This window comes from Equus quagga, chromosome 1 (genome assembly GCF_021613505.1).
Source record: "Equus quagga isolate Etosha38 chromosome 1, UCLA_HA_Equagga_1.0, whole genome shotgun sequence".
In the NCBI taxonomy this organism is placed as follows: domain Eukaryota; kingdom Metazoa; phylum Chordata; class Mammalia; order Perissodactyla; family Equidae; genus Equus; species Equus quagga.
Genome location: NC_060267.1, coordinates 61,021,862 through 61,038,970, shown reverse-complemented (window position 1 = coordinate 61,038,970; position 17,109 = coordinate 61,021,862). Strand labels below are relative to the sequence as shown.

At 43.7% G+C, this 17,109-nt stretch overlaps 1 protein-coding gene across 4 annotated transcripts in view; it reads right to left on the bottom strand.

The window, feature by feature from the left end:
• FRMPD1 (FERM and PDZ domain containing 1) overlaps positions 1–10,378 on the bottom strand; it is a 145,398-nt gene extending 135,020 nt beyond the window's left edge. Inside the window, exon 1 of one of the 4 annotated variants that reach the window (XM_046642740.1) lies at positions 10,055–10,378. In XM_046642740.1, the coding sequence (XP_046498696.1) occupies positions 10,055–10,111 (57 nt within the window). In that variant the 5' untranslated portion in view covers positions 10,112–10,378. The remainder of the gene's footprint in view (positions 1–10,054) is intronic. The other 3 variants (XM_046642710.1, XM_046642704.1, XM_046642720.1) reach the window with 3 other exon arrangements.
• Between the last annotated feature and the right edge of the window lie 6,731 nt (positions 10,379–17,109).

Genomic DNA, 17,109 nt, shown 5'->3' with positions numbered 1-17,109 from the left:
AGTCTGGGCAAGGAAGCAAAGAGTAAGAATGTATCCTCATACATCCAGCAGTGCTCAGAGGAAAGAGTGTCTTGGTTCTAGAAAGGCTGAGAGGGGCCATTCAGTGCTGCCTTCCCTGCAGCTTGGTGGCCATACCCCTCAGGGACACTGGCTCCTCTTCTCCAGCTCTGGGCTCACGATGGGCCTTCCAGGCTGTGACCTGGTTTTTGCTCCTCCTGCTCCAGCAGCTCTGCCCGCAGGGGTCTATCTAATCCTGCTGTTCGTCCTCCTGGGGGGCAAGGGGGAGCGGGCACGGGCACCGCTCCTCAAGCCTTCCTTCTGATACTGGAATTCTCAGCCAGGCTTTCACGCTAAGCCTCGACACCTGACTTCAGCGCCTGAATTCAAGCAGATAAAGTAAACAATAGTGTTATTTGATTTTTCTTTTCAGTGTAGGTGGAATTTAAAAGAAAACTCTCTTCTCTTTCACGGTGAAGCAGTGATGTCCTAGAGAGCGGCCAGCAGTCTGAGCTCTCTCTGCCTCTTACTAACTGTGTGACCACAAGCAGCTCGAATCCCCGCCCCCTTTACCTCAAGTGTTCCCAGAATGATGGGGTGAAATAACAGACGTGAACATGTGCTCTGATTGCGAAGAAGCACGTGCATAGAATGGCAGGGTTATTATCACTGGGGTTTATCTAATTTGTGAAATTCTGGCAATGTTAAATAAGATTGTTCTAAGCCATCTGGGGCTTGAGGTGCCCTGGAATCTCGAGGCTGGAAAGTGTTGTCAGTACTAGGGGCAACAGTGAGTGATCCTGAAGGAAATGGAAATGAGATTGTCCTTTGAGAGTTAAACTAGGACATCAACACATAATTGATTACAGTAGAAATTTGCTAAGTCACCTTAAAGAAACAGAATGATTCTCAGACTAGGAGAACTTGAAATCTGACTGAAAGTGTTAATACAGCTAGAGAAGGCAAGCCTCAGTCAGAAGGGAGGTTTACTAGCCATGAAAATGCAAGCAAAGGAGGCCAGACAAGCAAACCTTGGCATTGCCCATCTAATACCATCCAGGGCAGAGGGGCGCTGGTTAAGAAAGTGACCTAGGCAATTCCGGTGACAAGTACCTACCTATTATAGAGGTCAAGTTCAGATTCTCTAAATACCTTTTTAATGATTCCCCCTTGTCCTAACTCCAAGCTTATCAAGCAGTCTGCTTTTGATTTGGCTTCCCATGTAGATCCACCTGCAGGAAATGTATACACTAGCTGTTGGACTTGGGCATCCTTTGGCAATTATATTTCTTACCGTGAGTTAATAAGCTGACACCTAATTACAACATGACTTCTTCTATACCCTGCTTAGAGGGCTAGAATGCTCTAGTCGTAGGACTTGAGCATTTGATACTTTCATCAATTCCAGTTTTCCTTGTAAATTACTAAACTAGCACCCTGGTTATATATAGGAGCCTTGTGAACTTGGATCCATCCTTGAGGGCTGACAAATCAGGTTTTTTGAGCCTGACAGGCAAAGGGCCAAAACTGGACCCTGTGAGACACTAAGGTAATGCCCCATTGGGAAGGCCTTTAGGGAGATAGCCAGCTGACCTTCTCCTGGAGTCATCTGATCCTTGTCACTGTCCACGCTATTTCTCTTGGAACACTACAGAAGGAACTGACCCCCCATGCAATGCAGGGTTCCCCTCTATGGCAACAACAGATGAATAAGTCCAAACTCTTTATCCTGTCTGTCTCGTTGGGATCCTGGCCTGCCTTCCCCATGTTATGTCTCATTACTCTCCTACACACTCTGAACTCCAAACTTAATATCTTTTCTCATGCTGTCCATTTTCGGCTAGAATAAGCTTTTTCCCTCCACTTCTCAGCGCCATCTGCCAAATCCCATCTTTGCTTCAATACTCAGGTCAGGTGTCTTCTTCTTCTTCTTTTTTTTTGTGAGGATGATTGGCCCTGAGCTAATATCTGTGCCAGTCTTCCCCTATTTTTTATGGGATGCCTTCACAGCATGGCTTGACAAGCAGTGCTACGTCTGTGCCCAGGGTCTGAAACTGCGAACCCGGGGCCACTGAAGTGGAGCACGCAAACTTAACCATTTGGCCACTAGGCTGGCCCCTCCGGTGTCCTCTTTTCAATAACTACTTCCATAATTGCTATTCCATATCTGAAGTCCCATAGCTCCTTTCCTGTTCATTTGCATTTTCCATCTTATGTTAGAATTCTGCCCTAAAAGTGGGGTCTCCAAGAATTCCAGAAATAAAAGTCACCTCTCTGCTCAGAGCATCCTTCCTTTTTTTTATTTTTAGATTGGCACCTGAGCTAACATCTGTTGCCAATCTTTTTTCTTCTTCTTCTTCCCAAAGCCCCCCAGTACATAGTTGTATATTCTAGTTGTAGGTCCTTCTGGCTGTGCTATGTGGGACGCCACCTCAGCAGGGTTTGATGAGCGGTGCCATGTCCACACCCAGGATGCGAACTGGCAAAACCCTGGGTTGCTGAAGTGGCGTGTGTGAACTTAACCACTCGGCCACGGGGCCGGCCCCAGCATTCTTCCTTACAGGAAAAATTTCCCGGAAAATCAGATTCATTCAGTCTTTCATTTATTTACTCAGTCATTTAACAAATATTATTGAGTGCCTCTGTGTGCCAGGAAATGGGACACAGTGGGGAATAAGACCTACAGGGCTTCTAACCTCATGCAACTTCTAATTTAGTGGGGAAGACAGATGCTAGGAAACAATGAATAGACTACAGCTGTGACGAGTGCCATGAAGAAGCATGTGGCACTGTGAGAGCACCGTGTGAGAGGAGGCTTTTCTGAGAAGGTCACATTTAAATTAAAACCCGAGGTAAGTAGGAGTTAGCCTGGAGAAGAGGGGAGGAGCTTGAAAGAGTATGAGTTGAATGACCTCAATGAATAGTGTCACTGAGCTATGACAGCCTGATGTCTTCAATCCCTGGTTGACTGTCCTGTCTTCAGATAATGCTAGGAAAGAATTCACAAAATTTTTCCTCTGACTCCCTGTCTTTAACTCTAGGCAGACCACCCCCTTTACACTAACAGTCATCACAGTTGTCAAAGTATGAGATGACTTGTTATGCTTAAGCCTTCTTGGTTATAATTACATATCCATTAGCCAAATGATTTTATTTTTTCATGTTAACTTTTCCTAATTTCATTCTCGAAGGGTGACATTAACTTCATGCTTTCGGGGTTCTTATTATCGATCTCATCTACCACATGTAAGAAACTGTTTTGTTCACTGCTGTCTCCCCAGTGCTATGATGCCTGTCACATAGCAGATGCTCAATATATATTCATTGAGTGGATGGGTGGGTGGGTGGATGGATGGGTGGATGGGTGGATTTTATCTTTCCTCTTACACCAGAAGCTCTCTAAGAGCACAGTACTTGCCTAGTTCACATTTGGGTTCCTCCAGCACTTAGGACAGTGCCCTGCACAGGGTGGGTAATCAATCAATCAATTATTTGAAAATAAAAAGTCTTCTTGCTTTGCTTGACCTTTTTCCTGACCGGGAAGAATCCTCTGCTTTTTCAGGCGTTGGTTCCATAGTTAAACTGCTCTGGCTTTTGAAGTTCTTCCCCCTCTTGGGTTAACATCTGCCATCTCACTTGTCCTAGTTCTGACCCCTGGGCCAATGAAGAACAAACCGTATCCTCTGCCCCATGGCAGCCCTTCTGATGTTGGGGACAGTGACCAGGTTCCCTGTAGTCACTTACCCACAAGACATCTCTCCAGTGTGAACTCAGGTACTTTAAAATACTTTGAAGTACTCCTAACATGCTTCAAAGGAGGACACATTCCTCATAGGTTTGTGAGGCGTTCTGAACTCCCACAGAGAGCCACTGTGCAACTGGTTCTCTCTCCAGGTCAGGAACCCAGACCAGAATCGACGGTAATAATGATAATTAATGTTTACTTCACAATTAATTATGGCTTACTGGTTAATCCACATAGCACCTCTGGGATATAGGTCAGGGTTTCTAGGACTAACAATGGTCAGAGAAATGAGGCAGAGGACAAGGACCTAGGCATATTTTACACATATGCTGGGGCTGAGTGGAGGAGAGAATTGCAGTGCTGGCAACTCTTTCACTCAAGAACCCACATCCGGGCTGATCCACCTGCAATCACCACTGGTCTCTCTCCACAGCCTTGAGAATCACTTTGGGTCCAATCTCATTAAAACCAGATCTGTGAAATGCTGCAAATTCTAGGATGAGGGGTAAAGAGAGACGAGCACACAGAAGACAGACACTGAGGGCTTCCTGTGTGTCAAGCTCTGCACTGGGCCCTGCGTCCTGGTGTTACATCAAAATGTTTATGTCATTTTGTATGTCAAATATGTCAAAAATGTTTCCAAATACAATACCTTACAGCAACCCAGAGCTATGCATACAGGTTTGGTATTATTTGAAATAAGAGAACTGTTGGCTGGAGGCTCAAATATCTTTTTGTTACACATAGATTTTACTGTAGTGGGATTTACTCTGAATCCGCTGAGAACTGATACAATTGGATCACAAAGAGTCTGCTGAAATAAGTGCATCTATTTAATTTCATCAGTTTCATTGTACTGTAATGCATAAGACATTTTCAGTGATTCCTTTCGTCAAATAAAGAATCCTTTCCAAATCACTTTATAATTTGAGTAAGTCCCCTTTTAAACTGGATTTTCAAGTGTGAGGCTTCCTCCAAGCAGTGATTCTTAAGCTTTTGGGAGATTTTTGAGTCCTTCGAGAATCTGGTGACAGCCACTTGGGCTCTCCCTGGAAGACTACACAGATTCACGTATGCACAGAAGATTGCATAAAATTCAGGATCTGTGAACTGAAGGTAAAGATCAGAAAAGAAACTGGCCCCTGATGAGGGTTTGTAGCCATCGTAAGGGCTTTGATTTCCACTCTGAGTCAGATGGGAAGCCACTAGAAGATTTAGAACTTGCCTTTTAACAGGAGCTTCCTGGCTACTGTGGTGAGAATAGACTTGAAGGGGGAAGAGCGGAAGGAGGCGACTGCAGTCATCCAGGGGAGAGGGGCTGGTGGTTGGAACCAAGGTAGAGCAGTGGAGGAGTGAGAGGTGGTCAGACTCTGCCATAGTTAGAAGGTGCGTAAACAGGATTTGCTGACCAGATCGGATGTTGTGTGTGAGCAAAATGAATGAGTCAAAGATGACTCCAAGGTTTTTGGCCGGAACAATTTGAAGGCTGGACTTGCCATGCCATGGAATGAGGAAGACTGAGTAGGTGCAAGTTTGTTGGAGGCAGGGCACTGAGAGGAAGAATATTAGGAGCCAGGTTTCAGACATTTTAAATTTGGATGCCTATTAAACATCCAAACAGAGATGCTGAGTAGACAGTTGATGTCTGGTCAGGAATTCTGAGAGGCTGTAATAATAGTCATCTGTAAAATTGGAATATGATATAATTATACATACACAATAATACTTGTTATTGGGAGGATTAAACAAGTCAATGCACGCAAAGTTCTCAGGGCAGGGCCTGGCACACAATATGCCCTTGATACATTTTAGCTAATACTTTTATTAAAACTTAAATACTCTCAGTCAGTATTTCTATCATTACTATAAAGTTATGAGTGTGGTTGCTTTTAAGATTGATAAGTTGTTTCTGGTGTCAGTTCCTAGGCATGATTTGAAAAAGAAAACAAAATCTTGAGCAATGGCAGTGACTTCAGAACGGGTTTCTAGCCCCCAGAATTTAAAATTTGGAAGGCTTTTGTATGCATTCGACAGTCGTCATAGGTAGGTTATGTCACATTTCTTAAACAATCAGTATGTTACTTCTACAACCCAGAATTTATTTCAAGTTTTGGAGCAGGTCTGACGTGGAGAGAGAGGCAGTTTATGTGGAGAAATTGAATACCAGCAAGGATCCTGCTGGGGAAGACCGTCCCTGCCCATTCACGTGGTCCCGTGACACAGAGGTTTAAATGGAAGGCAGATGGGACCTGACTGACTGCCTTGTTCGACTTCAATAGCTACAGCCATTATCGCCGGCCACAAGTTCATCTGGCTCCTTTTAAAACTGATTCACAAAATTCACAATGCATGTCTTCCTGAAATAGCAAGCTTCTTAGAGGAACCTTCCTTGAAGAAGCACACCCTTGCTATCTCTTAATTTATTCAGTGATCTCTAGCTGTTTTATGTTGGGAAAGTGGAAACAAGAGCTGGTGTGGTGTTATCACACACTTCTAGATCTTTGAAGCAATGAGCTTCTAACATCAAAACCTAAACAGCACTTGACGTTTCCCATTCTTTTTACATCTCTTTGAATTTTGACTATAAATCCTTGACCCTGTAATTCCCTTCAGCATCTATGACAGGTCTAATGCTCCATAATTGTCTATTAATAATCCTCCTAATCTCTATCTGTATCCAAAGGAAAGAGGTGATGAAGCGGTTCAAACAGTTCAAAAATGCTTTTGTGACAAATAGATGACTAAAGTGGCATACAATCTCAGGTCTTGTTTGATGGATTTAGCAAAAGCAGCACAACACAGACTTGGGAGGGTGCACCCGTGAAGGGAGAGAGAGCGGAAAGGACACAAAAGACAGGCTCCTTCCCCGAATCCTTGCTTCCTTCCATCTGTAAAGGAGGTCACATAAGCTGAACGGACTGCAGCTAACGAGCAAGGCATTGCTTAATTAGACTTCACAAAACACCAGTTTCATTCCTTCTCCTTGATTCTTTTGCAAGTTTCTAATAATCGCTACATTCACTGTGACTATGCTTCAAGCAGACTCCAGAGGTGGCTCCACGTGAGAAAACAGCTCTTCTCCCCCCCGTCCCCCAGGAGCCAGGCGAGGACACCTCAAGGACTAAGACCTCAGGGCCCCACAGTCCAGCCGGACATGCGAGGGGCTGAGGGCCCCCCCACATCTATTCCAGCCTCTCTCTGGCTGTGTGCCCCAGAACTCTAGGTGGAGGAAAGCTAACAGATCTGAGAACTGATAACTCCAGTGGAGCCAGTCCAGTTGATCTGTGGCAAGAACTTAATGAATTTGTACTTTGTCTCTTTTTCTATTTTAAAGGAGATCTTTTTTGTTTTCTAACAACTTTAAAAGTAAATTTTAGCTTTATGTTTTTCCAGTCAAGCTTAGGGAGAAAAGGAAAGAGTTTTGTTTACATGCAGGCATGGGGGTGACAGAGAAAAAGGCTACCTAGTGAGAAATGTTTATACCCTAACATCTCTTCGGCCTTAAAATTCAGAACTCAGGCCCACCAGAAAAATATAGGCGTCTTTTGTCCATGGGCAGCATGACCATAAAATTTATCATCCAAACCAGAATACTTTTTAGAGTGAAACAAGGCAATATGAATAATGCCACCAGTATAACAAGCATAAACTGGGACTGTCCAGGCGAACCAGACATCACCTTCATCGCCAAAGGAGTCCCTAACCCATCGAAATCTTCATCACTCAAGAGACCCAAAGAAGGTTGCGTGGCTGCCACAGAGAATAACGCCCTCTTCTCCCCACTGGGATAAATAGGTCCCCATGTTTTGTTGTTGTTTCTTTTAAGATTGGCACCTGAACTAATATCTGTTGCCAATCTTCTTCTTTCTTTCTTTCTTTTTCTTCTTTGCCCCAAACCCCCCAGTACATAGTTGCATATTCTAGTTGAAGGTCCTTCTAGCTCTGCCATGTGGGACGCCACCTCAGCATGGCTTGATGAGGGGTGCTAGGTCCCCTCCCAGGATCCGAACCAGTGAAACCCTGGGCCGCCAAAGCGGAGTGTGCGAACTTAACCACTCGGCCACGGGGCCGGCCCCAATGCTAGTGTTTTATGAATGTAAGAACAAGTATCTCTTTCCTTCTCCTTTCTCTTATCCAATAATCTCTCTAGCCATTTTAATTGCTGAGTCCTTTTGCAAGTTCTGTCTATCCAGCCCTGCTGCCACCTTAGCCCCTATATCCTTCACCCAGAACGTTCATCCAGGGGTCAGAAGGTTATACAACTCATCTCCTGAATCCAGTGGGCAGTGAACTGAATATTTAAAACTCACTGAGAGAGACAGTAGGATTTAGAATTAATCTTATCTGCCCCCCCAAAGCAGGACAGGGGTCCTATGGCAATTTCCTAGGTCCTATCAGATAGGCAGCCCTTTCCAATACCAGCATGGGGCTCCTCCAGGGCAGGGAACATGCACAATCCAGCTCTCTATGCACAGTGGCCCCGCCCAGCACAGGGGCTGGCGGAGGTGGGTTCTCAGCAGGCGCTTTGGAAGGAGCAGGCTGCTTCCTCTCATCCCTCAGCTCTGGTCCCTGAGCACCTAGGGTGTGCAGTGAGGGGAAATCCTGCCCATGATCCCATGTGAGCTGGCTGGACCGGGCTTCTGCTGTCAGGCCACAGGGAATGGCTACCATTCTGCTTCTCTCAAGTCCTGTGCTGAGCAAAACGAAGCCTCCCACAGACTCCGGGTACCAGGACTGGGCTCACGCTGAGTCTGTGTGGTTCTGTTCAGCTCAGGAACACTCAGCAAAGCCCATTATCTTCTCAGCCCCAGGCTGGATGCTGGAGCTACAGAAGGAGAGTTGTCTACAACCTGGAAAGGTTATGTACGCATCGGGGCGCGGGTAGCTAACAGCAACGACCCTGCGGCTGAGTGGCCTGGGTTGCATGCTAGCTCTGCAACTGACCACCTGACTCTCCTTGGATGAATATTCGACCTCTCTCTCTACTTGAGCTTTCTGTTTAGAAAATGGAAATAAGAGAGCCAGTCTCAGAGGTTTGGAGTGAGAATATTAACATCATTCTGATTACGATAATTATGATTGAGAACCATGCTTGTCAGAGAGTAAATACTCAATAAATTTAACTATTACTTATTTTTGTGTTTTGGTTCCTCCTCCTGGGGGCCTAAAGCTTGGCCCATTTCCCTTAATTCTCCCTGCCTCTGGCTGGTTCCCTCATCTCTCAGGAGGGGTTTTTCTCTGCTCCTGGCCCATCTCTATGCTGAGGGCCAAAAGTGACACTTGTCACACTGTTGTTTGGCCAGTGCTTTGTCCACTGGGATTCAAATCCAAAACCTTCAAGAGGTTAGGTGATTATCTACCTTTTCTGAACCCGAGCGAATCATTCCATAAGCATTTTTCTGAGAAGGTGAGGAAGCTCTTGGTCAACACAGACGAAGGACCAGGTTTGAGAGGAGTTGCCCTGAGCCACAAGCCTGTGCTCCTGAGCACACCATGTGCCACGTTCTTCCAGTCCCTTCAGGGGCAAAGGCAGGAGTTTCCACATGGCTCTCAGAATTCTGACACCAGTGAACAGTGAGCACAAAGAAGATTCCCAAGATTTTAAAATGAGAATGTTATTTTCTTCTCTATTCACTCCAAGTTCTCTACCAAGTACTGGATCTAATTAACTAGCAACAGTTGGTTGTGATGTATTTATTCAATTAGGTATATATGTACTCTTCCCTGTGCTTCCCGAGGAGGTTTTAATATAATTATCAAAGCCATTACCACCCATTTAAGATAGGTAAACTTCAAAATAAACTGGATTTTTTGACTTGGCTAAGGCAATTCTAAATTTCCATGACTTGATCGTTAACAGCCTCAAACTCCAAATAATCTCAATTCACCCACTTACCATTTCCATTGAGAAACATTGCATTGCTGTCATGCCTGCTCCAGCCAAGTTCCAGGCGGTACTCTTTGCATCATTGCCAACACTTAAATTTTGGATAATTTCAGTGCAAAGAAATAATCAAAAATTTTGGCCAATAAACATAAAAACTCTCCCCAAATGTGGTCATTCTATTATTAGTGAAAATTTCCACTGCTCTGCCACCCACCTATTCCCACTCCAATCCTTGGAAAACGTTTCCTTCAGACAGACCTGAGTAAGATCCTTAAGATTCAATGGTGAGCTATTGTGCCCCAGAGATCTCTACTTCCAGGGTGACTTAAGCAAGTCTCTATCCTAGCTTGGTTTCCTTTTACTGAAGACTGCTGCTGGCCTGGAACCAATGGTTCAGTTACCAGATGCTCCTAATACACACTTACCTGCTTCCTTCTGCTGGTGTCCACAGTCTTCACGCTCATCACAGAATCCCAGAGCATCAATCCTGGAAGGGAATTTAGAGACTAGCCAATCCAAGGCCTCATTTTACAAATATGGATACTGGAGCCCATAATGCGGAAGACACTTGTCCAAGGTCACACAGCTCATTAATGAAGGAGCTGGGGCTGGAATTGCTGAACTGGAGATTCATCTCCCTGTGGTGTCATTCTTCTTCCAACCGGTTCTGTGCTCTCTGCCCGAGTTGGCTTTCATGCACTCAACACACATTCCACACCCTCCTGGGATGTGCCAGCAGCCTGCATGGCTCACCCTGAGTGAACTAACCTGGTTCAGCTGGCCTGGGCTCTTTACCTGCAGAGGGATGAGTGTCATGTGACTCTCTTGGAAACACGCACACTGTGTCGGGACCCGTGCAATGTTCACGTGTGTCCATCATTGCAAGTCTGCCAAGTCCATCATGCTGAGAAGCAAGCAGAGCCTACAAGTCATTTATAACGTCTGAGACTTTTAAGTTCTTTTTCTCAGGCCTATAATTTCAGACTACCCTACAACCAAAGCTTTGCTACTATCCCCATAAATCAACTTATTCAACAATGAACATTTACTTAGGAGATACTTACTGAAGAGTTCCCATTTGCTAGGCACTGTGCTAGCATCACGGATACAAAAACGAGTAAGACTTGATTCCTATCCTTTTTCAAGGGAGGAGAAAGGCACATAAACAATGTTAAGATATGGGGCAAAGTCCTTTGACACTGACAGGAGTAGGCACAGGTCTTGTAGACACAGAGAAACAGCAGCTAAGCCAGCACAGGAGGGTTAGTGGGGACTTTTTTTAAAAATAATCTTTTATTTTAGAATAGTTTAAGATTTAGAGCAAAGTTATAAAGTTAGTACAGAACATTCCCATATATCCCTCACCCCAGTTTCCCAGAGTATTAACATCCTGTATCACTGGGGTACATTTCTCACAACCAAGGAGCCAATGTTGGTACATTACTTTTAACTAAACTAGTAGAGACTTTATGAAGGAGGTAACATTTAAGACGATTTCTGAATGACATTAGGAGTTAGCTAGATGAAGAGGTAGGAAAAAGAATTTTAATCAGAAAGAAAAGCATGTGTAAAGACCCAGAACTGAGAGTTTGGTGAGGGAACAGCCAGCGGCAGCATGTGGGAGATTTGGAGGGAAACAAGAAGGAGCGAGGAAGAATAAAGAAGAGGCACTAGATGTCGGAAGGGGAGCAGAAAGGCATGAGGTTGGTCAGGAAAATGGAGGCCAGATCAATAAAAGGCCTTCTAAACAGGCCCAACGTGTTTGTACTTTTTCCTGAGCTCAATGAAAAATAATTAAAGTATTTTATACAGGAGACTGACATTATAAAAATTATATTTGGAAAGATTATTTAGACTGCAGGGTGGAAAATGCACTAGCAGGGATAAGACAGAAGAAAGAAGACCAGTTGGTAGATGGTGGAAGGGATAGAAAGAATATAATAGATTAATATAATATGAAATAAAAATGGATTTAGAGATATTAAGGAGACAGAATCGATAGAACTTGGTGGGTAAGTAGATGTAGAGTCGAAGAGAGAGGGAGAATCACGGTCCACACCCAGATTTTTGGCTTTGGCAAGTGGACTGGATGGTGGTGTCAATCATTAGGCAACAGAGCTCAGGAGTTAAGTCCGATTAGGAGGGGAAGATGAGTGGTTCCACTTTGAACAGTAGAGTGTGAAGTACCCATGGGACATCCAAGGAGACAGTGAAGTCAAGATGTTGGTTGGATATATAGGTCTGTGGTTCTAGAAAGAAACATGAGCTGCAGACACATGTGGTGAATCATTAGTCTAAGGATGGCAACTGAATCTAGACTAGATTGCCCGTGAGTATAGAAGAGAAGATGGTCCAGGAAAGAACCTTAAAGAACACTGCCATTTAGGAGGTGACCCTAGGAAGAGGTGTGGAAGGAGGGTGGGGAGCATCCAAAAGGAAAACCAGAAGAATGTGGTATCTTCCAAGAGTAGAGAGCTTTCCTGAAAGCGCTGTGTGACCAACAGCGTCAAATGCTGCAGAGGGGTTGAGATCCACAAGGGTCCCTTGGATTTGGCAATAAGGACTTAAAGGAGGCAGTTTCAGATAATAGATGGGGCCAGAAGCCTGATCTGTCCTTGGGCTGCAGAATAAATAGGAGGAGAGGACTGTGGGGATGGGTCATTCTTTTGAAAAGACTCACCATGAATCAGAGGCCAGAGATAACTTAAACGAGACTGACAATTGGTACTAGATACTGTTGTAGTAAAAAGTTACCTGATCCATTTAGAATATGACCAAGCCATAATTTTTCTGGTGAAAAATTATTCCTTACTATTAGTAGTAGCTATCATTTATAGAATGCCCACTATAAGCCAGGCACTTTAAGTCATTATTTTATTTAGCCCTTAAAACAACACTTTGAAGTAGATGATAGATCGCTCTCTGATAGATGAAGAAATAAAAGCCCAGAAAGGTAAACATCTGGCACAAGGTCTGAGAACAACTTCACAGAGGAGCTAGACTTTAAACCTGACCTTAACTCCAAACCCGTGCTTTTTCTACTGCACCCACACTGCCTTTCCCGACTCCTTCCCACACCTGGCCTTCATTTCACAGCGCCACAACCAGGAACTGAAACGGGTGGTGGGGGAATTCCACCCATGGCTGTGAGAGGCTTGAGGGAAGAGACAGACAGCCAAAGCACACACTTTTGGTTCAGGGATGATCTCTAAGTAAAGAATAAAGAGTCTCTGGCTTTGAATCCCAGAAGTCCTTGTCAGGGACCCAATACATCCCCTTCGGTTGGGCTGTGGGGGGATATAGGGCCAGATAGCTGGGACTAAATCAGTCCATCGTGGCTAACAAGAGAAGCTAAGGTTTGGCTAAGGGAAAACCGGAAAATTGTAAGAGAATTTTGCAAAATTATTTTTAGCCTGGAGCATCTGCCTTTACGCACCCATGAGGAAGAATGATCAGACTTGTTTTTGACACTCTGGAGGACATTACTGGGACCAGTGAGAATATGGTCTAGAGAAACAGATTTTGGCTGTAATAAGAACTGCCTATCCAAAGAGGGATGGAACTGCCCAGGAAAACGGTGAGCATCTCCCCACCACTGCAGATGCTCGAGCAGAAGCAGGGATGTTGGAGGTGGGAGCCAGGCACCAGAGATGGCTTGGATGGCCTTTCAGCCCATTCCAGACCCGAGATTTTGAGCCCCTCTGGAGAAAATGGTTAGGATAAGGTTTCACATATTAAGGCCTGACCTTTATTCTCCCCAAATGAATTCTAAATATTATGTAATAGGAAGATGGCATGTTCCTTCATTCACAAACAATATATAGCAATTCAACTTTGATGTGCAAGAACAAAATGTATATCTACCTTTAGGAACTGTTTTTTCTAAGATGAGAAAATATGCTTGTGGGTATCTACTCACTGACTTTGATCTGGCAGGCCTGTCGCTCTGAAAATGCCGGGGGCAAGAGTGGAGAATGGATACTGTAGCCTTCTCTTTGTGTCCTGCAGAGGTTGGGAAAAGGAGCTCACTTCCTGCTTTCTCCAAGGGCTCCCCACACGGGGTGAGAGCAAGTCTAACGGCACAGGAGCTAGATCTGTAATCACCGAATCAACAAAGGATTCTCTCTTTGCTTCTTTCTTTTTCCTTCACTTGATAAATATTAGCTGAGCACCTATTACACGACAGGCACTGCATTTTTATTGAAAAGCAAGAAACTCTATCTGGCTGTATCAGCACAGTTCCATAACATGCACATGTGTTTTTGTGAAATGGGGCTGGGGTGGGAGTGGCAGCAAAATCAAGTCTCTAAGCTCTGCAGGGAGACGGCTGGTAATTACTATGTGCTCTGAATACCGTCCGTGCAAACTAAGCCCTTCAGTGCGTTTTACTTTTCCTGCTGCAAAATAATAAGAATTTACAGCCCGGGGCTGGCCCCGTGGCCGAGTGGTTAAGTTCATGCGCTCCGATGCAGGCGGCCCAGTGTTTCGTTAGTTCGAATCCTGGGCGCGGACATGGCACTGCTCATCAGACCACGCTGAGGCAGCGTCCCACATGCCACAACTAGAAGAACCCACAACGAAGAATACACAACTATGTACCGAGGGGCTTTGGGGAGGAAAAGGAAAAAATAAAATCTTTAAAAAAAAAAGAATTTACAGCCCAAGGAAGCAAGCCTCTTCTAAAACAAACAAAATTTCCCATCCCTTGTTGTAGCTGCCACAAGTCTAGAGAGCTGATACCTACACTCTTGGCCAGAGGATGCTTTTTTCCTCAGAAAAAAGAGGGTCACTGGGAAAAACTGAGAACTCTGAATCTAAGGTAAGCATTATAATGACTGGGAAACTTTTTCAGGGTGCACAAAGATAGTGTCACAAGGGTATTCTTTGGGGTGTTACTGATAGAGAAAATATGGAAGCAACCTAAATGCTCAAAGGTAGAGCTTCATTAAACAAATGATGGTACATCCACATAAAGAATACCACACAGTGATCATTAATGATGTTTAGAAGAATATTTCAAGATACAAGAAGACAGTCAATACAACTTAAATGGAAAATGCAAGTTAAACTAGTATACACCATATGATCCATTTTTGTAAAAAAAATACATATGTAAATGGGTATGTGTGTATATATATGCATTTATACGTACAAACACATCCACACACATATGCATAAAGGGAGACAAGAGAGAAAGAGGTATATACGTATATGACAGAAGAAGAAATCTGAAAGGATCATCACCAATGTCAATCGTGCTTGTGGGATTATGGGGGATTGTTATTTTCTTTTTCTCTTTAATTCTGTATTTTCTAAATTTTATAATAATAAATGCATACTTTTGTGAAAAAAGAAGTTATTAAAATTATATTATGGCTTTAAGATAATTATATTGCTAAAAATAAATCAGAGAAGGAAATTTGAAAGTTCATTCTTTAACTTTGCTTATGATACATTAAAATTATTTAAATGATTTTTATTTAGCCAAGCAAAAAAAAAAGTTGCACTAAAATAATGAGAGATAAGTAATTCTATAAAAATATTATGTAGAATTTCGGGTAAATTTCTTTCGTGGACAATTTCTTTTCAATCCAATATACAAAGCTATCAATTTTTTAATTCTAAAGGTTAGCAGATATGAAGTGCATCCATTCATTCATTCATTCATTCACTCAAGAGGTACTTACTGAGTTTTTACCATGTATAAATGCCTGTCCACAACTGTTTGGGAGATTAAAGTACATATTCCTTGTAATTGAGGTGCTTTTGGTCTACATGGAAAGAAATCAAACATTCATAAATCCTCTAGACAACAAAGTTCTAAAAATTAGAATAGAGAAGAGGGCATTCTAGAAGATGCCTCTCGCGGGGCAGTAATTTCTAGAAGTGTTAGCCCATGAGCTGGGTGAGGACTCCGGTTAGCATCCATCACACAGCAACCCTTACTGAGGGCCCAAGTGTCCTTTCCTTGTCCTGACTTTTGTTTCATTCATCTTGGTCCTGAGTGGACTTCAAAGCCAAGTTTATTTTGGGAACTCCAGACCATGTTCATCTCCTGAAGGAATGAGGAAGGAGAGGTGTGGAGCTGGATAATAACACAGTCCAGATTAACTACTGATGGGTGATGGGTGTGGAAACACAGAGAAAAGGGCTGCTCTCAGCCTGTAGGCAAATAGCAGCCACCCCTTATCCTGTCCCTCGCAAACTGGGGTTGAACAGCACACCATTCTTCCAATCCTTACTTCTGAGGAGAGGATTATCAATGAGAAGATTCACAAAGTCAAAAGCAGCAAGGTATGATGAACTGGGAGCCCAGCACTTTTTGGGACCTACCCAAGTTCCAGCTAGCTCTGCCTCTAACTAGCTTCTTTCTGGGCCTCAGTTTCCTCATCTGTCAAATGAAGGGATTAAACTGTTCAATACGCAAAGGTACATATTTCCTGTAAATTAGAAACCACAAGGTTCCTGTGATCATATGTTGGAATTATTCCCCAATCATGAGTCATCTGTCAATCTCTGACCTTGCAAAGACAAATTGCTTCCCAGTGAGGGAAATTAAAGCACTTCCTTCTCTTATGGGTAGGCTGTAGACACTGCATGCTTGTGTGCAGCACTGTCTGGGAAGTCGAGGCAAAGGAAACGGCTCCTAAATCCCTCCTAGGATGGAAACAGACAGCAAGACAGGCTAAGGCATCTGCTACCATTTCCTCTGGGATTAGACGAAATCATACAAATATCAATATTAAATTACGCGTGCATACTTTTTATTTTTGCCTTTCATGACTAATCACAGGGGATTCTCTGTTTTTAGCCGTTAGTGCAAGGTTATGAAGGAAGAACAGGACAGATGAATGCAGAATTTCAGCATTTTCAAGCTGCAAGTGATTTTAAAGATTAGACCCAACCCCCTCATCATTCCAAAGAGGAAAAAAATAGGGATCCAAGGTGTGCAACAGTTCCCTCCAATGTTAACTTCCTGAAGTAGGTTCTCTCAATTTGCCTCACCTACACCAACCATAACTGGACAATACCATCACCTACAAGCCAAAAGCAAACAAACAAGCAAGCAAATAAAAACCACTAAAAAAAGAGACAAAGAAAGTAGCCTACCCTCTTGTAATGTTTCCCACATGACCACTAGAGGACCCACGCAAGGGGAAGACAGTTCATCAGCATGAACGTTGACGGGGACAGCTCACCCTCCCAGACGGCCTCCAGAACCAACGCCTCACCCCAGACCCAGCCACACCTTATTTCCACCCACTGCTTTCCTGTCTCTCTACAGGTAGGCAGGTACCGGACCTTTCTCAGAGAATTGCTATGAGAATAACGTTGCCCTTAACAAACCAGCCATTTACAGCCACGTCATCCGTCAAATAAACAGGTTTTTATATAACATCGGATGAATACAATTCAAATGCTAAAAATCTGTTCACCAAGAAACACGATTTTATGCTAATTTCTTCTCTCTTTGGCTCAT